The sequence below is a fragment of the Anopheles nili genome, chromosome 3, assembly GCF_943737925.1.
Source record: "Anopheles nili chromosome 3, idAnoNiliSN_F5_01, whole genome shotgun sequence".
Lineage (NCBI taxonomy): Eukaryota > Metazoa > Arthropoda > Insecta > Diptera > Culicidae > Anopheles > Anopheles nili.
In genome coordinates, this window is record NC_071292.1 from 54,557,147 (window position 1) to 54,582,337 (window position 25,191).

Below are 25,191 nucleotides of genomic sequence, written 5' to 3' on the forward strand. Positions count from 1 at the left end.
GGATCGGCCAAGCACTCAGGAATCGAAATGAGACAATTAACGTTCGGCAGGCCGTTTCTAGGGACTATTTACACACTTGTGCTAAACGCTACATTCTAATCCTTTTGATTCTCGAGTGTTTAGATGGCTTTATTTCTTGTTCAGTTATATTCTGGAACAAAAAACCCCCTTTGATGGCTTTAATCGTCAGCTTGTGGTTATTTTTGGAATGATATTTCGAGCAAAACGCACCATCATTCCGGTGCCTGTACGATGTCACGTTTTACGTTTGACCTACACCGCACCCGGTGTCGATGTTTGCTTCACATGAAGTATCCTCCTAAAGGTCACTCTGAGTCACCGAAACGCTCGCACCAAGCAGCTGCGTGTTAAAATTGCCCGCCCAAATCTCGCAAGGTGTACAAAAGAACTGATCAAACAGCACGGACGGTGTTTGCTAATACCAGTGCGATAGACATCCACGATCACGGTTTATCGTGTGATATTTACAGGCTGCGCACATAAATACAACCTTCGCACCGAGCTGAACCATGCGAAAGCTCGCACCCGCAACAAACCAGTTGCGCTAGGATTTTGGCCTTCCCAAAACCGAACCACACTCCAAAACGCATAAATATCGGCAAAAATAATCACCTTACATGGACGGATTGCTCATTTGCCGCAATGGGGAGCTCATTGTCGCGTGATTCAGCCTCAACCGATGGCAGGACATGGGAAAGAGAGAAAAGTAACCCCCGAAAGAAACATTGGCGCACAGTCGAGAGCCTCGCGAGTATGCCAGCAAAATACTCGAAACGATCGCGCAAAAAAACGGAACCGCCGGTGGGGAGTGAAAAATTAATATTCATGACCGTTGTTTATTTTCGTCTGCTAGGATCGCGTTCCCAACGATCACAAGGCAACTGGAGGGAGGGCCACGCTAAGGTGACTAAAGAGGAAAGGACCCAAATGCCACCCGGCTCAGCCAGCACCCGCGCGCGCGGTCGCACGCTTTTCGCCTAACACTGCGATCGATTTATACCGATATCGCGACGCGGGAGACTTGCGGCAGAATGGTGGCCTAGCAAATATTAAATATTTACACAAACGAACGGTCGGCGTGCCTGCTCGCCCCACCATCGGAACAGGTTGCTGACGAGCCTGGCTAATAGGCTTCGTTTTCAAATCCAAACCGTTGGTGCTCGTATGCAAAAAAAAAAAAATAACCGAACAAACAAACGTTGAGCATCCAAAAATGTGCCCCAGCGAGGGTTCGTCGCTTGTGGCGGCATTGTAATCTCTCGTTTCGACCACCGCCAGCATCGCGGTGGAATGCTCGGTACAAATTACGTCACGGAATGGGAGAAGCTAAAGGTTCGAGATAGCGCTCAGCGTGTCGGTAAGATTGATTCTGGTCGCGCTTGGTTGTGGTGGTCGCTTCTTCTCCGTCACCTTTCTGAAGGTCTTTTTCGTCTCACATCAGGCCGTCTTTTGGGGATTCAAATGTATTGCCCGGTCAATGGCTGCTGAATGTAGCCCTGTTCGGTTCAGTTTTTGGCATCTCGTGAGCGAGATCGGTTGTGAAAAAGTCGCTTCAACTGTCGCTACGGCTCTACGCGGGCTTCGGTAAGGATAGATAATGGGCTTCAGAAGACCATCCCAGTTGGGAAAAATATTTCGCCAGTAAACGAACGAACCCAACAGGTGCACGGGATGCCCTGAAGGGGCGCTTAGGAATTCACATCGACTGAATGGTCACCAGATCGAATACACACTAAAGATCTAGGCCATACGATCGCGATATCAGGCCACCGGCCTCCTTTTGTCGAACCTGCGAAAACAAAGAAACATCCCCTGCCCCATTTCACGCAGAGTGTTCATTTTATCTAACGTTCGATTGCTTTCCTTCCTTTGCCAATTCGCAGCACCCCGTGCAATCAGCCGGACTCCCCACGATCGTTCGTCGCAGCCATTGGGAGGTGATCCTTACCGTGGCTGATCGCCTGTCGTCCCGGTTCCAGATGCACCACCCGGCTCGATCACTGCAGCGCCAGGACGGATCGAACTGGCCGATGGTTTGCGTGGATCGTGCGCTCTAATGATACGCTATCGAGCATCGGAACGCGATCACCGCCGAGGGACGTCGCTGATAGCGGCAAAAACGCAGCAGGAACGCAAAAAGCATTAATCATCCGGATCACTGGGCCCTCCCGCCCTGAAGGCGCAAAAGGGCCGCAATCGATACCGCGGCCAGCGGAGAAACCAATAACAGCGTAACCCTAGCGAACCTCCGGACCCCGGCATCGGCGAACCGGAACGAATTTAGAACGGGCGCAACGGAGCAGCCAGATATATGCCGATCGACGCCGATCGCCCCCAGGATGAGCACGAACTCGCCCGGAACGCCGAAGAAGTGTCGGCTGATACTGCAACAATGTCTCGCGATACAGCTGACCAAACCGGGCAACCCGCCCGAGGACTTCTGGATGTACGACAGCGGCTACACGATCTTCCAGGTGAGTCCGGGCGGCCAAAAACGCCCCTCCTGTGGCGGGAAAATTACCTTGCAGTGCTATATTTTCCAATGATTTGTGTGGTTCGAGCGTGATAGCTGGGGAATTGCCGTGATCGCTTGCGTCTAAACACGCTCCAAAAGGGTGAGAAGGTGGGTTTTATGATTTATTGTCGAAATTCAATTTTAAACCCAGAACGCTAAATCATGACCAGTCTTGGAAAACCCTGACAAAGCCCCCAGCTCAGCGACATTGATCATCACTTTCTCCTCACGGCTAATACCCGAGTGAAGTGCACAGCAAACAAGTTCCTCTAAGCGAGCTTATCAAGAATGCAAATCGGTTGCATATCGCAGCGAAAGTGATCGCAGCGCAAGTGACAGAATAAATTATGCAACCCGGTTCGAAACCACCGTGTCCGCGTGGTTCGTGATTCTTCAAACGCACAACAGCCACAAAGCAGTACATAAAAAAGGGGAAAACATCCGGATGCCTTCCGATCGTATCCGTTCGGAGCGCTAAATTGCGACCGTTACATCGCCGATACAGCCGCATTGTTATCGAGGGAATACGCCAACCTATCGGCACGTGATAATCACACTCCTTCGGCTGGGCCACACTGCCACCGAGAAGCGAGATTAAACGGAAATGGGGCCCCGCGATCCGACAATCGGCATGAGATCCTGCCCGTCTAGAGCGACAAGGTGAAACGAAAAAGAGAAGCAATAAAAGAAAAGCACGGCTTCCCTTAGTTACCTGCTAAGTGATCTCTATTTACACACTTTTACATGCGATCTAATGCGGTTTTGCTTTTGCAGCGGGTTTCCGTTGGCCTGTTTTTCTTTGCTTTTCACACCGCCACATGCCGTGGCGTTTTTTATTTCTAATTGCATCGCTTACCCTGCGGCTCAGTTTCTTGATCTGCCTGCTCAACGGGGAAACCCTTCGTACACGAACGCGGGTTTTCCCACAGCAAGCGTTTTTCCGCCGCCAATGGCCTTCGAGTGGTTGACGCAAAGAGGAAACCGAACCGATCGAACCGATCAATTGTCTCACCAACCGTTCGTCGTCGATAGCGTGTAAGGTTCAGGACGTTGAAGCTCATTGAGTACCAAAGGGCATGGCTTAATTCAAAAACCTCAAGTGCAAACGAGTGTAAAACGAATCATTTCCGCGCGTCCTGTGGTCGATTTGTTATTTGTTTTTATAAGATACATTACACCGGAAAAAAGAGCTCCGGGCTTCCGAGTGGGTTTGGTTTCCGCCCAACCAGCAAGGCAAGTTTGTTCAACTCTCAATCTCGGGCTCTCGGAAACAGGCGGGCGTCCGAGCCAAGAGACCGGACAATTACAAACGGCATAACGCATTAATCGTCTAGGAAAAAGCCCAACCCCTCCACCAACGTAAACCGGTCTTTAGGTCATTATTTGCTTGCGCGCGCGCGCAAAACATGAAATTATCTCACTTTCCTCGCGCGGCGCATTGACGGACGGGAAATAAATCGCACATTTCGCCTGCCCATTTCCCAGCGAGCTGGCGGAGACCCGGGAACTATCTCACGGTGTGTTGTTAGGGATTAAAAACGGTCTTGTAATTCTGTGGCTTTTGCGTGCAGACTGGGGAAAGAATTGTTTTAATTCTTAAGAACCTCCCATGGAACTGGCAACTCTGGGACTCCTCGTGGTTTTGCTTTTGCTTTCCCGTTTCGTTCAATACGATCCGTTTTTTCCCGCCCCACCCAGTTTTCCCGATGTCATGGCCCGTTTGCACGCGGCTCGCGGGTGGGTGGATAAATTAAAAGCCTTCCCTCTCTTTCGCTAAATAACAGTTCATTATTGATCTCACTTTAAGCCCCGATCGGTGATCGAAGTGCACGGTTTGCGTGGTTCATTTGCGCTGCCACGCTCGATCCTGGCGCTTTTATTTGCACTAATTCGATTAATTGCTTCACGCTCGGCTCGGTTTCGCGGACGCACCGGGACAGATTGACGGCTGATGAGCGCAACCGAGCTGTCATTATTAGCGTTTTGCATGCTTATTTGATCGGTTTCGGAAACCATCCCCAACCGCCGGGCGAGTGATGCAATGACGCTAAATCGGATTAAGACTGTTCAGGTACCGGTGTTAGAGAAAGAAAACACCAATTCGATCAACGGCCGTAAGATAATGGCGTTAGGAAATTAGCTCAACAAATGCTAGCACCCTTCGGTGGGATGTTGCATATTGTTTCCAGAGGGCGATATTGAAATGAGAAAAATATTGATGCTTACTTAGGCAAGCATAATACAGACGTTCCAAATCAATCAATAACACGTAAGAGCACCAGTGTGTACTTTTTCCCGTGGAAATGAAAACAGTCTTCAGCAAATTCTCCCCTACGCCGAATGCTCTTTCAGACACAATAATTTCCCTTCAGTCAATAACAGTTGGAACGCATCGAAAATTGCCAGAAACAAATAAAACTCGCACGACATCACCTGAGGGGCATCATTGAGGCGATTGTTTCAACAAGTTCTCGGCGAATTGCGCCCAACCAAACACGCTCTAGCGACGCAGAACATTTGTTTTCCCGCAGCTAATTCCCCCGATTTGGTAGGGGTGTACGTTTGTGGTGCTGCTTCCTTGGGTGGAGATTTGGCTTGCCCCTAAGACAACACGCGGGCACTTCTCGAGCGAGAAACGACGCCTGGGGAGTGGTAACTGTTTTCCCTCGGCTAACTGTGTTTTCCCGCTGGCCCTCAGACTCAACCGCAACCCGCTTCGAAAGGCTCAGCTGTGAACGACCTGCAGCGCATAAACATAGCGCCCCAAGTACGGGAATCGAAATTTGGCCATAACATTTCAACCATCTGATACGCCAGCGAATCCGGAGAGAAAAACGTTACATCCCCTTTTTGCCAGAGGATGTGCACCATCACCAGACAAGCTGGCTCGAGAGCTGAGCAAACAAGCCTCAAAAAGAACGTGTGGAGAGGTACGAGAGCTGTGGTTCAAACTACTCCCGCGCCCTTTTTTGGACAAACTGCTTGACCGGAAATTGAGCCAACTATAAACAACGTACCGAAAACCGCTCGCTAAATGCTGCCGCCGTCCGAAAATGGCGAGTGCAAAATTTATTGATTTTTGGTGTACTTCCATCCTGCACCGGCTGGTTTTGGAAGGGTCTTCCTCGTGACTTCCTCCGAAAAACCAAGGCACACACAGACACGCGCCATATCGTGAATCTGCCAACCGAACCGAACACGTGCGCACAAAGAACAACTTTATCCGTCGAACTTTGCGTTGTTCGTTCGCTTTCTTTACCGTAATCCGATTGCCGAGCTCACGGTTCCATCCCGCAGGACCTTTCAGCTCGAGATGCGAATTGGCATCGAATCAGGAAACCACCCGGTTCTTCGGTGGTGTTGGTAACAACATTTCATGCAAGATGTACGAGCAGAGCTCTTTCCTTCCACCGGGCCTGCTGCGATCCTTTCCCGGGGTGTGTTTCGCCGGACCGTGCCGAAACGTTACTCCCTTTATGCCCTTTCCGTTGCTGAACCAGCCGAAAACGAAGAAGAAGGCAAACGAAAAGCGTCCCCTCGGAGATGGATGCGTACGCGTTTAACGAATGTCCTGATTTGTCGCTGCACATTTCCCGACCCAGGCCGGATGCCGGGTGTAAATGGTACATTCGCTTTAATATGGAATGAATTAAATTGAAGAACACACGCACCTCGGAATGGCAATGAAGATGATGCCGACGATAGTGGTAATGATGATGAAGATGATGATGATGATGATGATAGTTGGAGGTACACCTTTGTGATTGATTGCATTTGTTACTGGCGTTGACAGGTGGCAATGTTCAGCCCTTCGCGCTTTCTATTGTTTTTCAAATGTTCTACGACAATTTGTACCATTTCTACAACAACTTGATTTATCTCAAATGGCAAAATTAGTACCACGAATGTTAAAATTTCTAGCTTGCATCCAAACGGAGGCACCCTACCGGTTTTTAAAACGCATGGCATGCTCTAACTGTACCAATTAATGGATGACATTTTGGCCCGCCGTTCACAGCCAACTGCTCGTTTCCATAAATTCACCATATTCAAATGAGAAGGTCCCTTTTACCCGGATGCGTCGATTGGCGATTTGGGAATTCACTTCTCGCCCGGCTCGAGCAGATTATGATTGCTCTTGCAAAAACTCATCACCACGCCCAAGAGCGAATCGTGCAGCATTAAAAAAACTGGCATTTATCCTTCCCGTCCATTACCACACGCGAACCTTTCCAACCCAAAAATTGTGCTAGACGCAGCAAAACGAGACGCCGATGATTAATTCCATTCCCAGACAACGTGCCGACCGCAGACGATTTGCAAACCGTGATGCGGAATAAGTCTCCGCTTCCCCGGCAGTCGCTTGATTTCCGCCCCATAAGGACATATGTTGATATTTTCATTTCACCAGTGAAGGGGTGCCTCAGTGTGGCGATAATACTTTTACGGCACGCCGGAACGGGTTCCATTTGGTGAAATTTAATACATCACGCGCGACCCACGGTGTGCCCGGACAGGCCAAAGATAATATGTTTTCCTGTTTTATTCGCCGGAAACAATGAGTTTCTTTATTAAAAGCCAGCGTGATTATTACAATAAAAGCACGGGCGAAATGGTCGGTGGAGGAGCAACATAAGAAAAAAAAAATGACGTCCCAATGCACGGCGCCCTTTCCGATACGGTTCACCAGTGGGTGGAATGAACTCGCGTGGCTTTCAGCGAACCCTGCGCTACGCAGCTCGACCCGACCTGGACGCGATTATGAATTCAAATCACATCCCATTCTAGCATTACATCATCCTCCATTTCCTGGCCAGTTTCGCGCCGTTCCGCACCGTGTGCCGTCCGTTTCCGATTGCCGGACCGCCTTGAGACAAACCGCACGCATTTGAGGAATGTAGCGCTCGCAGCGGGATCCGTACGGCGAATGAAGCCGTTTTCCAAACCGAAGTGCTTCCTGCCAGCACCACGGGACCTCTTACCGGGCGCACGTGGCCACGGGATCCGCCCTTTAAGGTCAGCCCATTCGACCGGAGCGCCTTGAATGCCTTTTTGACAGGCGCTCAATCGTGGCGTATTATTACGATAACAACCACGGGTCGGGTCGTGAAATTAAGCCATTTCCAGTCTGGTGAGGAAATTTCCCAAAACATATGCGCCCCAATTCGACGTTCCTTTGGCGCAGGAGTGATCGAACAAAATACCTTATTAGTGTCTTCCGATTTACGTCCCTTGTATTTTTAGATGGAGTTTTTTTTTGTTATTCTTCCTTAGGGTATGTCCTTTTCCCACCCACCTACTTTATCTCATTCGCGATAGCATCACTCGTTCTATCCCCAAAGCCTAATTCTTTACCCATGTTTCTCGCTCTTGTTGCAGAATTTTCTGTCAGCTAACCTCCAGTGCTGGTGGAACGCACCGCTGGCGGCCGCCACGAAGGTCCTTAAGTATCTCGGTCACATTTCGCCCGGCATGCTGCTGATAACGGCCGAACCCTGCGCACTCGAAATCATCCGAAGTGCCTACGCCCGGAGCGTCCTCAAACCGCCGGCCACGTATCTGATCAACTCCGTAGGTAAGTCCCCATCTGCCGTGGCATTCGTTACGGACCCGCTATCCGTGCATAATCCTGCCGTCCAAATAACAAAAGAAGACGGGAAACCTGCGACAGGTTTTGAAACAAAACCATCCGAATCGGTTCCGCTTCCAAAAATGTCCCCCTAAAATTTGGCAGAATAAAGCCAACGCAGTCCACGTATGCGCCAAATGAAAAAAGCATCCCCTTACTTTGGTTGGTCAAATTTATTGCCCGATGTTTGATAAGAAAACCAAACCACGAAACCGACCCGAATATGGTACAATTCTGGACACCCCCGGAACGAATTCCTTTCGGCCGACCATGCTCCATGTGCGATGGACTGGTCGGATTTTTACGATCACCGCACAATCGACATTAATGCGTTTATAATCCCACCTTCGATTGGCGTCGGCATCGTAAAAAGTCAACATTTGCATACCACAATTTCCACGTTTCGCCGACGATGGTGAGGCTCAACCATGTTCTGGCATTGACGCGTAGTGGGCGACTCCTGCTTCGCCTAGCAGTACCTGATAATAGATATGAACTTTGGAGGCTCTCACGCTCTCAGAGTCGCATCTGCCACGTGTTTCTTCAACGATCGCATTCAAATAAAAGCCCCACCTAACGGAGGCGAGTGACATCATTCGAGAGTTTCACCGGCAGGACAGAACGACCGCTTAACAGCTATAAGCACACACGAGCACAAGGATTATTGGCGATAAATATTTATCATCCAACTGAATTAGGCACACAATCCCTTCGACAAGTGGCGGATCAATATTTGGGCAAAGCGGTTGTACAGCCTTCGGAGGCTTCCGGTCGTTAAAAGTTTGGTAATATAATACGCGCCACGGTGCGCTTCTGCGACGCATCGCCTGACCTCTCGGGTTAGGCATTCGAAGGTTTAAAACGTTATCACCACCGATAGACGATGGGGCTTTTGTTCGACTTCCTTCTTACTTAATCAGGAACGCGTCGCTTGAAATTTCCACGTCCCCTGCCGCTGGGCATGTGACATTTGTTAAACTGCCGTTAATCGGGAACTTGAAAAAAGCCACCCCAAAACAGCATCAACGGTATCCGTTGCAGGCTAAGCACCTTTCGATAACCGCGCGTTCCCCAAACTTTCCATTTCACAGGCGATCGCGGGACAATAAAAAAAAAGCCCGGGACCTGTGGATCGTGTCCCTAATTTACCCCACGACCCTTTAAGCTGGACGGCTGCGACAGGTTTACAGCTTACACCAGCACCACCGCAGGAACTTACACCTGGCTTCTAATAGCCAGCATTCCCATCGCTCAACCCCTAAACCACCCGAAAACCTAACAAAACGACCCCGATACGCACCCCCGGCTGCTGAACCTGTCTGTCACGCGCATCCAGCTCGAGCCGATGCACCAACAACACCCCCTTGTGACGCCAAAAAGGGCCCACCCCACCTGGACACCGGAGGGAGAAAATTTCCCTTTCGCTCACGAGCGGACAGATCCGATTGACGCCTTTCGCTACTGTCACTCTCGCTTAACTTCAGGAGTGAGAAATTAAGCTGTCGCTGCAACTCAACTCCCCCCGCTAGGCCCTTCGGCGCAGGGCCAGACGGGCGTAAAATTAAAACAAATAAAACACACCGGGCACCCTTCCGCGTAGCATCGCACCCGAGCCGCTAGCACCGGGTTCGAGTACCGGGGGTGCGATCACGCCCGTTGAAGGCTGCCGCCTCCGGGGGGTCACGTTCCCGCAGGGTGCAATGCGCCCTTTTCGTCGAGACTGTTCCGCTTATCTAACACCGATCGAAAAACGGTTCCCGCCCGTTGATGGTGAGCTATTTGCAACTCCCGTTTTTTGCCCGATCGCGCTTTTCCAGCCCTTTTGGGTCAGAGCGCTTCATCTGCCAGCTGATGCCGCGATGGCTTCTTTTTGGGTTGGAGAAGAGGTCAAGAGGTGGGAAGGGGGGACTTCTGGCCACGGTTGCTAACCACTCAAATTAGTATCCGTACGATCACGGGAGCTCTGATCTGATCGCCGCAACGATAATCATGGGTTGCTTTCGCTTGGGCACGTTGGAAACATCAAGCCCTGGCAGAGCTGACATAAGCAATTTGTGTCCGACCCCACGGTGGGGCTTATTTTCAGAAGGAAGTAAAGCTCCCGAAAAAAAACAACCCGTGGTCCGGGAGATCTCTGGCGCGAACGTGACAAAACGCTACCGCAACTGGTTCGGTCGTTTGGCGAGTTTCCGTGTTCCAAGTCACGATCCCCAGCGGGAGCTACCGGATGGACGAGCATGACGAGTCTATGCGTCAGCCTCAGACGACACGCGGGTTTGTTACACCCCGAAAAACCTCGCGGGGAAACTCGAAACGCGAGTAACGACGTACGGCCAAACGAAATCGAAAAGAAAAACCCGGCCCGAAATGCCCTCCACCTAGCTGGCGCGCAGTAAATCAACAAATTTGTTTATGACCGACACACCGACTACCGAAACACGGGGCTAATGAAGTTGTTACCCGAATGATGGATGCCGCGCGTTCCCGCACGGATGATGATGGATGGTGCTTTTTTTTCTGGGCTTTAGAAAGGGCCCCGGGAGATGGGTTGTCCATGGTTTGCTTTGCGCGACACAATTCGAAAGCTATGCTAAACTGCTACAGGAAAAACCCCCAACCAATTCGTCGGTGCGTGCGCAGATGTGATGGATATGGGTTTCCTTGGAGGGATGGCTGCCAAAAAGGGGTGGCATGGTGTTTTTTGGGGGTTTTTATCAGGCGATCGAGCTTTCTGCAGGACATCGGTTTGCGAGGGAAAGCCTCAAATGCATCAGTCTAATACAATCGTCTTCGAAAAGGGATACATTTAGCAGGATCATAACCACACTTAACTTCATTGCTTTGACATTCGCTTCGTCCTAAGAATTCATACATTAATTCATTTCATTTCCCTCTCTTTTCATTCCTCTAAACCACGTTAGGTGACATCGACGACTGCATCGTGACACCGATCGTGCAGACGCAGTTCACGCCACTCACGGAGGCCCTTTGCGACGTCATCATGGAGCTGACCTCCCAGGGTCAATCCGCCACCATCGAGAACATACGGAATCGATTACGCACAAGGTAAGTGATGGATGCAAAGTCGGTGACTTACAGGATCTTGAGCTCTCGTTTGATCCGTTCCCACAGGTTCACGCACATGCAGCAACCGTCGGTAGAGGTCATCTACGATACGCTCGTGCAGCTAATGCAGGAAATCAAAATCTACCAAACATCCAAAGGCTACTTCATCGTCACGCCTGAGTAAGTCCCACCGCCCACGGTCCCAGTTGATCAGTCCATTTTGAAACGTTGCCTTTCTTCCACGCTCAGGAAACGACGCAACAAAACAAACACCCTGGAGTATGGCTTCCCGAGCGTGGACCTGGACAACCCGGCACCGACGAAGGAGTCCAAAACGCTGCTCATGAGCAGCCACGAGGCGCTTAGCAGTCTGTACGGCGAAATTTCGACTGAGCGTGCCGGCGATCAGACGCACCAGTGCATCCAGACCAACCTAGCGGACGTGATCAGCGGTGGCAACCCGAACGATAAGATCCTGTACGCGCGATCGGCCAGCAAACAGCGCAGTGCGTCCTTCCCGAGCAATGGGAAAACGCTCGAGCGACGTCACAGTCTGCGGTTTTTCGGTTCGTCTAAACGCTTGCAAAGGTCCGCTTCCACGAGAAGCCTTTCGAAGAACTACGCTCAAACGATCGGGAAGGATGGCACAGTTCCACCGGCGAGTCCTGATCAATCGACCACTCTCGAAGCGCGTAAGTCCGGTACGGGATCCTTAACGCGATCGCGATCCTTACACACACAGACATGCACTTATTAATCATCTTGTTGCACCCCACAGAAAAGCAAGCGTCCTCCCAATCGCTGCTGTCGCGAATTTTCCGACGCAGCACCCGCTCGAAGAGCAAATCGAAGCAGCTCGAAACCTACTCGGCCCAGTTTCCACCGCCGGAGTGGTTTAACTCAAAGACCACACACCTTCACAGCGTCGGTACGCAGACGACGGACTATTTGGTAAGCAAGCCCACCCTAAAGGCGCCTCCTTAAAGTCCTTGAAGTGACTTTCGGCTTAATAATGCATAATGCCTGTTCCATTTCCGCAGGACTTCCCAATCAAGTCACGCCTGTTGAACTCCACCTTCTACGACAGTTCGGACGTAAGCCAGCGGTCACTTTCGTTGCCCCGGCGCCGTCACCACCGTCGAAATCTCTCCAGTGAGTCGACGTTCTTCATCTCGTCCCGTGACTGTTCGCCGGTGCGTCGTGGCAAGAGTCCCGGTTCGTACTACTGCGGCAGTTTGCCCCGATCGATTCACTCGACACCGGCCAGCTCTGGGTACTACAAGGTGGCTCGCAGCAAGCAACTCTCGTCGGCTGACAAGCTGCACAGTACCAGCGACAGCCAGGGCAAGATGGAGCACAAAACGAGCCGCAGTCTTGGCATCGCGAGTGGACCCTCGAGTATCGATAGTGGGAAAATGACGTACGTCACTTCCGGACCGTCGAGCTTCGACAGTGAGAAGCTGTCGTCGACGCGGACCAGCACCCACTCCAGTCTGGAGTCGCACGTGTCCTCTTCCACCATTACCACGGCCATCCAGCAGCAGCAGCAGCAACAGTCACAGCAAACGGGCAATTCCGGGAGCTTATACATCAACAACGACACGAAGCCTCCAAGCTCGGGCAGTAGTACCGGAAGTCCGAATCGAGGGTCGCTAAACGGCCAGCTAAAACCAACGGCAACATCTGCACCCAGCACGGTCACGACGGTTATGACGGCGATGGCCTCGACGACGAAGGCCAACAACAGCTACAAGTGCTTTGAGACGACCTTTGGCTACACGAGCACCAATGGCAGTGGTGGTTTGAAGGGCAGTCCACCAACAGCCCTCAATGGAAGGCCAACTAAAGGCCCCACAAGTACCGGACTGGGCAGCATTAACATTACCAAACCGATCGATCATCTAACAGCGCTAAGCGAGTCACTGCTGCAGTTCCGATTGAACGGTGATGCACCGAATGGGCCGAATTCCGGATCCGGTGGGCTAACGGGTTCTTCACCTTCAACTGGAACAACCCACACGGTTCCGGTGGTGCAGCAGTGCGGTCCGCCTGAGCTGAACAAGTACAATAAAAACAGCACCATGAACAACAGCAAACCGTTGGCACCGATGGCGACGGTTCCGGTGCAGCCTCCGGCTAATTTCTTCTACAAAAACGTGCTGAAGAACATCCAGCATGATAGCAAGAACATTTGCGGTGATCTGGCCATCGAGAAGACGTCACCTCGCGGCTACGATGATTGCACTGGACGGATCGGAGCGCTGCAGAGCAACCTGCGCCGTTCGAACTCGGAGATCAAGAAGCTCAACTCGAACCACGGTCAGGTGGACGGGAAGCAGACGCTAGCGGAAGATCCCTGTGGTCCGAAGTGTGGCCAAACGATCCCACCAGCTCAACCGCTCAATGGTCTGATCGTGATGAAGAAGAGCCTATCGGTGTCGAGTGAACCTAACCTGCTGGCGAATGGTGACAGCAAGATCACGATCCTCGTAAAGGAGAACGGCGTAGGAGCACCTGAGCGACATCTAGGTGGAGATGGCACGCTGTTGGCAGACCGGAACCGGACCGATGACCGGAAACGGTACTCGCATTACGACGAGCTTGACCGGCGGTTCAGCTACCAGAGTGTGACCCGCGACGAGCCGGTTATGCTGGAGGAGATGTACGAATTCCCAAGTCTGTCCGATTTGAGCTTCAACTTTACGTCGCTAGCGGCACAGAAGATCCTGCAGGGTGACGCGAGCCTGAACAGCATCGACACGCTTGTGGAGCTGAACATCAATCAGGAGAAGCAGCAGACGCTAATGCGGCTGAAGAACGACGCACGGCTCCTGGCGCAAACGGGCACTCCACCCGCCGAGCCCGACACCGGCAAGGTGATGACGGACTTCGGAATGGTCTGAGCGGGTAGTGGCCACCCCATGTTCTGCTTCCCGGCGTACTCGCTCACGTTTAAAAGTGCCAATATCTTAGGAGCTTATTATTAGGATCACGAGCGGTTCGCCGATCGGAGTGACGCTCCTTAAGGCGGTCCGACGGTTTCCTTAAGCGCACACGCGTGGCGCCCCAACCGTAGCTAGGCGAGGTTGTAGACTAAGCGTCATCGTTTAGAACCTTGTTTTTTCTTTCTTTCTTTCGCGCCCCACCTCCGGACGGAACGCATGTAATCGTAACCATTTTAGCGAGCACAATGGCGCGGACCAAGTTTTATCTAACCTGTACAGCAAGCAATAGGAAGGCGCCGGAAAAGCGTGCTTATTATACGAACGATCCGAGCTGGAACCATGTATAAGCAAATCAATAAAGGCAACTTATTGTAGTGTTAAAGAACAAAATGCGTTTCTTGTGTTTGGTGCAGCAAATGTTCACTTTATTTTCCCAGATACGTAGAAATTTTACACACATTAATATTGCATACATTCAGGCGCAAGCCGGATAATCGAGTGCGTTTAAATTTAGCTAACTGTAGATTTAGTCCTCGTTTGAATGAATAAGGAACTTTCTTTCAAAGTACTACACATTTATTAAGGGGCATATTCTTTAATCGTAATAACTCATCATACATAGTATGCAGGTGCTTATTCTATATAATTTCAAATGCCTAGACCGTCAATCCCTAGACAGCTGGCTGGGAATATTTCATCGTTTTGTACTATTGGAGATTTCTGAAGATTCACCATCTGCCCATCCCGCGACCGAAATTATTACCACCCCCGCCATACCCGCCACGGTTACCATCACCACTACCATACTGTCCTCTATAGCCCTCTTGACGTCCTCCCATGTTCGGACCATCGAACTGGCTTCTCTCTTGCCCTGCTCCCATGTACTGATTACCGGGATTGTCTCCTCCCTGGTTGAAATACCGGAAGTTTCCGCGGTTGTCTGGCATACGGTTGCCTTCCGGCTGGTTAGGTCTAAAACCCGACCTAAAATTGTTCCCACCGCCGCCACCTCGGAAACGATTGTTCCCGCCAAATTGCATACCGCCACCATGGGATGGTCGGAAGGATCGATTGTCTCCATACCCATCCGCATCTCCACCACCACCACTGTAGCCCATATTTCCGCCTTCGCTCATACGCGGCATCTTCGACTGGTTATGTCTCTCCTGGTCGAAGGATGACCGTTGCGGTCGTGAAATATTATAATCGCCAGACGAAAAAGTACACAATTCCTTAACCACGTTCAACATCGCCACGAACTTTGGCTCAAGCGTACTGACGTCCTCCGGGTTTTCCGAGATGCGCACCAGCAAATCTTGCAAACAGGGCCGCAACGCAAGTATCATGGCAGCATCGCACGGGTCCATTTCCAGGTTCAACCAGTTGTCAATCCGCACCGATCCGTTGATCCATTCGACTTTCTTGCAGCCAAAGAGCAGCAAATGGATTGGCGTGACCATGGACATCTGCTTGCAGGACACGGCTTTGGTGCGTATTTTCTCCCCGAACACGAAGAACGGATAAGGGTAGCTCGTCGGCATATTACTGCAGTTGACCGACGTTTTGTGGATCAGAGCGGCTTTCGATTCCGTCGTCAGCACACGACGCTTTTCCTTGTGGAGACACACGTTCGGGTAGAGACCCACGCACAGCAACGCCATCGCCATCTGTAGGTCCCGATCGGGATCCTCGGCATCAAACCGGCATGGTAGCATGGTGTCCTGCGGGAACCCAACGAGGCTAAGGTTTTCCACCAGCTGCTTCTTGGCTTCGGCGATTGTGCGTAGAGTCGGCACCTGTAGGCCTTTCCACTCGCAGAAGCGGATTTCCGCTTCCTCGCTAATGGCCCTCTTGCTGCCCCACATCTAGAAAGTGAAAAAGGAAGCGTGACAGTTTAACTGTTTATCTTGTTTAGCTTGTTTGACGAATTCGCCACAACCAACCTGATAAGCTGTCAGCATGGCCACGTAATCCGAGCACGTTACTCCACTGAGGGCCTTTTGATGGTTCAGCAGCCGTCGCTGACCCATGTCCAGCAAGAAGATCTCCGAAAAGGTCCCAGAATAAGCGGCCATGGTCGATACCGGGTCACACAGACCGAACAGCGTGCTCAGAACCATCATCTTTCCGAGGCGTGGCTCGATCGGCAGACGAGCAAGGATTCTTCCGAACGGTGTAAGTTGCTCGTTTTCATCGAGACATCGCATTTCCTTCAGCAGAACTTCCGCTTCGATCACCGCATCGAGCGGAGGCGGTTCAATCGCTTTCGATAAGAACTTACCAATGGCACCCAACCGCAATAGTTTGATACTGAGAGCGAGCTCATGCAACGGCGTGCGGAACATCTCCGGTGTGAGGTTCTCCTCGAGCCTCGCAAAGCGCGCCCGGGAGCACAAAGTGAAGCACATTCCGGGACTAACACGACCGGCACGTCCTTTACCTATAAACAACGGACACAATTAATAATCAAGTGTGAGGCCTTTCTTATTTCTACCACACTTACGCTGTTCCAGATTCGTACGGGCAGCCCACACGGTAGCGTAATTCGTCATGTTATTGTGCGAGGTAAACAACTTCATGCGCGCCTTGCAAGTATCGATAACGTATACGATATCATCGATCGTAATAGACGTCTCAGCAATGTTGGTCGACAAAATCACCTTCCGGCGCTGTCCGTAATGGTCGAACACTTTGCGCTGGTCCTCTCGCGGTAACTGCGAGTGCAGTGGCAATACAATCAAGTTTGAGCGCGTTTGCAGATGCCGCATGAGCGCAAAGATCATGTTCCAGCCGGCAAGAAATACGAGCACAGCCCCTGGCCGGCCCTCTCGATCGATGTACTCGATCAGCGCATCAATCAGCTCGAACGGTGTGTCCGACTCGAGCAACATACCCATGGCTTGCTTCGTCTGGGCAGAGTACTTCGACTCGTCAATCACCTTGTTCATGTTGACGTTATCCGGATTATCATCACCGGCAGCTCCATCGCCTTCACCGCCATCATCACCGTCTTTGTTGCGCTTGCGTCGTGAACCATTCTGACACGGTTCGGTTGGCGCGGGCATGAAGTTAAGCAGCTCGATGCAGTCCTCTAAATACAGCTGCTCCACGGGGAACGTTCGGCCCGGAACCTCCAACACCGGACAGTCACCGAAGTAGTTCGTGAAAAGCGTCGTGTCGATGGTGGCCGACATCAGTATTACGCGCAGGTCCGGGTACGTATGAACCATATCGCGCAAAACGACCAAAATGAAGTCGCTGTTCACGTCACGCTCGTGAATTTCGTCCACAATCACGTGCGACACGCCACGCAGGCCACCTTCCAGCTTCCGCAGCAACACGCCTATCGTGCAGAACAGTATCGAGCCGAACGGTCGCGGCAACACGGAATCAAACCGCACGGAATAGCCCACCGATACGCCCAGGTTCTCGCAACGCTCATTTGCGATGCGCTCCGACACACTAATGGCGCTAATCCGACGTGGCTGCGTAACGCACACGTTGCAGTATGCGCCCTGTCCGGAGTTTATGTAATCCTCCAAGATGAACTGCGCGATCTGCGTAGTCTTGCCGCAGCCTGTCTTGCCTCGGATCAGCACCACCGGGTTGTCGTTCACCGCTTGCATTATTTGTTTGCGCATGGCCGCAATCGGAAGCTTTTCGCGCGTCTGGAAACTATTCTGCAATTGCTTATCTTCCTTGAGTCGCCCGCGGTACTCGCCCAGCAAATCATCACTCAACTGATCGAGTGTCGCCGTGGAGAGGTAGCCCTCATCGATGTTACAGCCAAGCCAGGGGTTCCAATTGGGCTGCGGCGGTGACCACGATATTACCGAGGCCGGTTGCATCATATTCGTCGTCTGCGGCTTAATGTGCACGTCGTCTAAGGGATGCATCAAGTTCACCGCATCCAATAGCTTCGCAGTTTTATCCACTTTAATCGGTTTAATTTCGAGGTCCAACAGAATATCGTGAATACGCTGCGCTAGCGCATTTGAAATAGAAACCGGATACGCCGTCATTTGTTCCGAGGTTCTGCGCAATGAAGGTAAAATAAGATAGATTGTTTCGGGGTCGTATTTCTTTAATATACTTACGTAGGGCACTTCAACGACCCGGTGTACGCCTCGATAACACCCAAGTGATACAGCTGCCGTATGAGTGACAGAGCACAGGACTTACTCGCCGATTGCTTATTCGAACCGGACTCCCGGCCCGTGATTGAACGGTTAAGCTGCTTGGCGTAAACGGTCATTTCAGCTATAAAACTTCTGCTCGACGAAACGACAAGAATAATACCAGTTAATACAGCAAACAGCTATGACCCATCCGGACTTACCCCAATAGATCTTACATCCAGAGCAAGCCTGTGGAGTACTTTTTCAAATCATCTCGAAGCCAGCAGTTCAGGTGTGAATTAGATTCCTTCTTTGTTACGTGTTCCAATAATGAGGAAAAGAAGCGAATTACTAGCCGATCAGTAAACTCGATCTAGGTTATTTTTGCATTTGGAACCATCATTTACAAACCGATCCTATGATCAGTTGCATCAACTTTGCGAATGATTGTTCCATAAGCTATTGTACACCACGGTTCTTACATTAGGTCGGGATCATCTATCCACAGACTTTTTTTCATTTCAGCTTGTGATGATTCGAAACTGTACCCTCAGGCCTGCATTTTGTGATTCTATTCGGTCTAGTCTACTAACAGCAATTTCAAGCTCATTTCTACCAACTTCCAGAGTTGAAACTGATAGAAATAAGATTGTAATACCATGCACAATCTAAGCAATAGCTGGACGATGTACTTACTTGGCGTGTTCCGGTCCAATTGCTGTGTACTTAAATTCGGCCTTTATTTTGTGATGCTGCAACCATTGATTTAGTTTGGATTTCGCATTTTCAATCGTCCAATTGCCATGAATAGATGCATTAACATCCAGCGACTCAGCCGCTTCCATGTTATCTTGCTCGCGCTTAATATCCTCCTTCGAGGGAATGTATGGTCGATACGCCTGGCCAAGGTCCTGCGGAACGAATCCCTTCATGAAGATGTTTGTCGTTCCCGATCGCTCCTTCGATGTCGATGAACCGTCCTGGTCACCTGGGGCATTGTTGCTGTTGCCAGAGGATTGACCGGTCGTATCTTGCGGCACCGTAGACTCTGGGACTTTCCCCAATCGCACGAGATAGTTGACGAAATCGCGAGATGCATTTTTCTCGGAGTCTTTCTTGTTCGTAGAGTTACCGGCACCGACATAATCGACACCCGACACGCGCACCTCGCAGAGAAAACGTTGCCGGTGCTTAGGTCCGGTCGGGCGCACCTCGTACGACGGTTCGACACCAATCTTTTGGCACCAGGTGTTCAAGAACGATTTGATATCCATCGACATCCTGTAGCTGTAGATTAAGGCCTGTTATCTAGCTTCCTGTGCTGCTGCCCAAACGAGATCGATTAGCAATGCTCAGTTCACACCTTGGTGCCCCTTGAAAAGATCAAGCTTTAATGCACAATTGAGCGAACTACGAAACAAATTCTCTTTTCCACAATTATACGGTTTTTGAAAGGGTATTATATTATTTTTAGATTGAGAAACTGTTTCCCAAATAGCGTATCCTAGCAATCTAACAAAATCCAGTGCCGTTTTGTCAAAGTGAAAATTTAACGTTTGTTTATGTTTTGGACTTCATGAATCCAGATGATGTATGCTCATTGAGCTTTCTGAACTGTTCTTTTTCGTATTTAATTGTTCTATCTAAAATTTAAGAAAAACTTAATTGAAAGCATGCTTGTTTTCCGGGTATTAAATTGATGGTTGTATGAAAATTTTCATTTAAATCAGACAAAACAGGGGAATAACGCGATCACTGTGCGATGCCCGTGACGTGAGATGTCACTATTGTTGTCAGCTGATGGTTTGTTATGTTTTCTATATCTTTGAACAGCTGTATCTGTTTTCGCGGCAATAAGAGTTGCGATTCTCAACACAAGAGAAACAAACGTTTAATTTGAATCAAACGTCCAGCCAACAAATAACCGAATATGTCTAAAAGAAATGTGGCTTTTATCAAACCTGAAGAGCCGAATTTTCTTAAAAAAATGAAAGCAGATATCGGATACAAAGAGGGACCGTCGATAGACGATAAGGTAGTTATTAACGCACGGCACATTGCGCCAGGACCTCTCGGGATTATGTTAACCCTACAACGTTCTTATAGCGAAGGGCAATCGAAAATTTCGATGACTCAGATGATGAGGAAAAGGATGATGAAAAGCCGCAAGTAGTGGTGATCAAGGAAGGAGATCTTACGGAAGCAGAAGCCGAGAAAGCATTCAAAGGTAAGTATAAAACAATGTTGTTGTAAAACCTGGTACCGGGGTTCTTCAACGTATGTCCGCACTTTCAGAGGAGAGTGAGAAACCGGCCGATCTCAGTCAAAAAATCGTTTTTAAGTCAAAGAAATCTAAATCGGAAAAGGATGAACCGAAACCTAAGATCAAATCTGAAGAGAAGAAAGCTAAAAAGGCAAAACAAAAGCAAGAAAAAAGTAAACTATCATTCAACGACGAGGATGAGGAAGATAACTAGCAGAAGAACAAAGCGTGCTTTTGAATGCTGAGATTTTATATAAGTATCGTCATTCATTTGTAAAATCACCACAAACCGATCGTTGATGTTCGGTTACTTGACAAAGCTTTCCATGATGTACATAATTTGGAATAAATCGACATTTTAACCAACAAAGGAAACCATGTAATTATCTAACGACTAATATGTTTTAGATGAGATAATATAGATACTCGAACCAACATCGTTTGGAAGAGAGATGGCGAGAAGAATGTGCGAAAGAGATCGTGTTGCGTCCCTCACCTCGCCGGTCCCACCCTACCCCACAACCCATCCAACACCGACCCGTGCTTTGCGGACGCCATTTTACATTTAGTGTAGTCAAGGCAGACCTACGATGAAGTCCTGGCAGTGTCATCAAAAACGTCATTGAATCATCGTCAAAATCAGCAAGATCTGTCCACGGAGTGAAAAGCACTAGGTGCTTGGTTAAGCTACGGTCAACGCAAACAAGATCCAGTATCAGGTGTGTGCGGCGCGCCAGTGAGCCCGGAAAAAGCCGGCTAAGTGAAAAGTTGAAACGGGCTGGCTTGAGAAAATGTGTCATTTCGGGGGAATATTTCGATTTTCGATACCATTGAAGAAAAGTCTTCCTCCGCTCACCTCCGCCCCTTCCCATACGCTGTACTTCCATCTCGTTTCCACCGCCGAAATCGTAGATCTTCCGTCAACGTTCCGCGAACGCCACGCGTTGACCGTACCTTTTACCGCCTTATGGTAGCTCTCATGCGTCTCTCCAATTCTCTCACGATCGCGCGCTGCTTCGCTTTCCTCTCTCTCTTCTCTCAATTCATCGGTGGCGTTAACTCAAGCGGTTTATATCATTCTCTAGAACTCTTGAACGGTACTGTCGTTTTGAAATTGACGAACAATACTACACTAAGAAAGAGCTGATATTTTCCATTAATCGTTTTATCGCCCAAACAACTACTGCGGGGGTTTACGTAGTGCCTCGATTTGGCGTGCATTCGTGAACGAGTTTTATTTCATGCATTCAAGCCGCAACAAAGTAGTGTAGAACTCGAGTCGGGGTATGCATAAACGGCGCGCGGATAACGCAAGCCAGCCTGGCAGTTGGTGTTAGTGGCGCTCGCGCTGAGCGGACATACACCGCAAAATCTCTCTCATTTGTTTGGAGCCGACCGTCAGAGTAGCCACGCGTTCGTCCGTGTCCTGCGTGCGTAGATACCTGGCGGCGAACAACAGGAAAAACGCTTTACATCTGAGAACCAGCAATGTGCATAGGTAACGCAAGAAGCTGATTTAAACGCTCCCACCAAAAAAAACATCCTTTCCGGATTGGTTTCGCGTGCTTCTGTTCTTCGCGTGGTGCCGTTCCCCACGCGCACTAGCGCAAGTGCCGCGTTGAATGGGCGAATTTTGTTTGGATCTACGCGACCGCTTTCGTGTGTGCTCGTTTTGAAATAGCGCTGATTATGCATACAATCGATGATGTTCGCACAAGCCCGGTGTGAAAGAAAAAGCGTGCGTGTAGATCTTCACGCGCGACCGTGCGTGTGTGTGTGTGGCTGTGTGTGTCGCGCGGTGCATGATTCGCAGAAATAGAGGAACACGGGCGGCCCAATCTATCGTTGAATAGTAGGCGATGTTGTAGCACCACCGCACCCACCCTCTACCCCGCCCGGTCACGATCATCGAAGGGAGCGTTAGATGGTGAAACCCCCCCTCCCTCCCGCCTCACTCGCGCTCACCGTTCATCTATCTAGCTGGCTGCGGAGGCAGCGGTGGACGGAAATCCGAACGAAGTGCAAATGGCGGTGTACGTGTGCTTGGTGTGCACTTAGAAAAAGAGATGAAGAAAAATATATTACCCGAGAGAAAGGAGCACGCCGCATTCAGAGTGTCACGCCGTTCGTCGTGAACGGGAAGGAGAGCGAACGCGAGAGAAGAGAGAGAGAAAACGTAGCCAGTGTGTGTGTGCGTGTGTATGAGTGCGTGTTTGTGCCGCACTGTGTGCTGTGTGTGGGCCCAAAGAAGTGATACATGCGGCTGCGGGCAAGCGAAGCAGTTGGGAAAGGGCTCGAGCGGGAGCCGTAGGGTACGAGGGAACCAAAGGGAGGCGGGAAAGCAAGTAATCTGTGTGCGTGCGTATAGCGATACGAAGCGCGCGCGCGAGCTTGTGTGTGTGTATGTATGCTCGCCCGGAAAGCCACGACCGATGGGTTTTGTTTTTCATGTTGTTTTTCCCCGTTACTTTTGCTGGCCCTCTACACAAAGTACGGTCGGCCCGGAAGGGGGGTGGTTGCGCAGGACGGTTGGCTAGGAAGGGAAAGAAGGCAGGAGGGCGTGTGGAAAGCGAACGCGGCACAGTGAACGGCCAGGGTGGAGGGCGGGCGGGCGGACGGTGGGTAGAGCGCGAATATTTTCCGACCAAATTCAACATGGCGGCGGAGTGGCAGCAATCGAAGAGCAGGAATCCGCTCCTTTCCCGGATGTGATTGCGGAAAAACAAAACACTCTCCTAAAGGCTTCGGTGTGTCTCATGGGACAATTTTCCACGACTTTCCACGCACAATAACAATCCCCATCAGCTGAGTTGATGTTCGACCGGCAAAGCAAGACAACAAAAAAAACACAAAACCTCTCGCAGCGTCGAAGCCTGCGAAAAGTGCGTGTGACCCATCGAACCGCGTGACAGCGGAACGAATTGACGCGAGGAAATCAGCGCGCGCGAGCAACCGCGCCAGCCTGTCAAAGAGTGCATCTTTGAAAACAAACGAAAACTGGTGTGCGTTAGACCGGCGGTCGCGCGATTAGCGACACCATCGCGAGGTACCATGTGATATTGATTCGCGCGTCCGTGTCCGTGCGAGTTTCTGTCGCAAAAGGCGGCACGCGAAACACACAGCTGCCGGAGAGCAGCAGCAGCAGCGTGTACGCTTTTCGGACGACCAAACGCGCCACCCTACGGCGCTAAGGGCAGCGCATCCGCGAGAAGAGAGATCCAAGTAGGCGCATACGGCGGTTTGTTTACGGGTTGTATCTCACCGTCAGCGTGCTGTTTTTTTTTCTGCTTTTTTTTTGGTTGCTTGAACGACCGTGTGGTGGTGTGTCGGCCATAGTACTCGCGCCGCCCTTTTGCGTGCGTTTGTGTGGTGCGTTGGAACAAGCGGCTTTTAAGGGTGGTTCGTTCATTCAAAATCATCCCTCTCGCTTATGCGCTTGGTACGCCGTTGCATGTGCTGCTGTTTCACCTCACAGCGGTGTATTGTGGCATGGCGCGACCCCCTTTCACGCGAAAATGCGAGAATTATGATGTTCCTTGCTTTTCTTAGTGTGAAATCACATCGTCAGCAATGAAATTAATTTAAGTAATTTTTTTTCAATGTTCAATGTTGGTTCAATTCGATCCCCGTCACAACGCGATGGTGTCCTCGCGTACCTGTATCTCGTCCGTACTGGTCGTGCAACGTTTTTTTTTCGCTCCCTAAAGCCCACGGACAAGTGCATTTATTCACAGGAAGTTTTCTTTTCTTTCCCCCGCTTTACCGTGTGCAGCTGATGGTCAACGTACCTCGTTAACCGCATTCGACGATTCAGCAGTTCGCATTTGATTTTGCGGATTTATTTTCACGTTTACAAACACCCAGCCATCAAACAACAGCAACCCAAACCAAGTGAGTATTCTTGTTTTCCGTCTTTCCCATACCCATTTAGGGACGTAGTCGTCTGCGTCATGCAGTGTTGGCAGATGCCACAAGAAATTCGTTTTTTTCCCATCCTTTTACGCTGGTTGGCAGCACTGACTAAGCACGAGGGGCCACGATGCTCTAATGCAGGTTTGTCAAACTGGTAGCATGTGGCTCCCGGCATGGCTTACTATGCTGACCATATTTTATTTTACAATGGCTGCATCAGGGCGTGTGCAATCAAATATATTAGAAAAAGCCAAACTATAAGTTTGACCCTCTCTCAATGAAAATATCGACATAGGCTAAATGTATCACAGCGAATGTCGGTTATCCAGTTCAGAAGAGCTGGACGGTATATATAAAGATAAGCTGAGGGAGCTTTAGTGGCATAGTGAAAAGGGACTCATAAATGAATTGAGAGTTTGACATACCTGCTTAAACAATCACAGGGCACACAATAGATGAGCTTTTCTACTTGTACTCCTTTTTCTTCTTTCTGTCGAAAGCAATCGAAGCTTCTTTGGGTGTATCCCCCTTCTCGCATTCAGTGATATACATTCTGTTTGACGCCATGTAACTGAAATATTTCTTTTTTTTTCAACACTATGTGTTGAAGATCTCTACCACGCGAAGACCAATGGAACGCATGGGTTTGCCCAACACTGGCTTAGCTAGAGCTAAGAATTATTGTTAAAACTGCAGAGTTCTCCTGCAAGTCGCACAAGCGA

The 25,191-nt window shown here is 50.2% G+C and overlaps 3 protein-coding genes across 4 annotated transcripts; 2 read left to right on the forward strand and 1 right to left on the reverse strand.

The window, feature by feature from the left end:
• Positions 1-2,360: 2,360 nt before the first annotated feature.
• LOC128725135 (uncharacterized) lies at positions 2,361-14,424 on the forward strand. The gene is made up of 7 exons (XM_053818856.1): positions 2,361-2,495; positions 7,916-8,111; positions 11,087-11,231; positions 11,298-11,411; positions 11,481-11,923; positions 12,010-12,182; positions 12,272-14,424. Exons 1-7 carry the CDS (start codon positions 2,361-2,363, stop codon positions 14,132-14,134), a joined length of 3,069 nt encoding a protein of 1,022 aa, XP_053674831.1. The 3' UTR covers positions 14,135-14,424.
• Positions 14,425-14,594: 170 nt separating this feature from the next.
• On the reverse strand, positions 14,595-19,568 carry LOC128727182 (dosage compensation regulator). 2 transcript variants are annotated; one of them, XM_053821062.1, is made up of 5 exons: positions 18,991-19,568; positions 18,283-18,447; positions 16,680-18,211; positions 16,120-16,616; positions 14,595-16,041 (listed from the first exon to the last, which is right to left on the reverse strand). In XM_053821062.1, exons 1-5 carry the CDS (start codon positions 19,566-19,568, stop codon positions 14,905-14,907), a joined length of 3,909 nt encoding a protein of 1,302 aa, XP_053677037.1. In that variant the 3' UTR covers positions 14,595-14,904. The 2 variants fall into 2 exon arrangements, with proteins under 2 accessions (XP_053677037.1, XP_053677035.1); XM_053821060.1 differs by having other exon boundaries at positions 18,274-18,447.
• Positions 19,569-20,224: 656 nt separating this feature from the next.
• On the forward strand, positions 20,225-20,918 carry LOC128726303 (uncharacterized protein KIAA1143 homolog). Its single transcript, XM_053820106.1, has 3 exons — positions 20,225-20,329; positions 20,401-20,521; positions 20,590-20,918. The coding sequence occupies exons 1-3, from the start codon at positions 20,225-20,227 to the stop codon at positions 20,769-20,771; spliced, it is 408 nt and encodes a 135-aa protein (XP_053676081.1). The 3' UTR covers positions 20,772-20,918.
• The last annotated feature ends 4,273 nt before the right edge of the window (positions 20,919-25,191 follow it).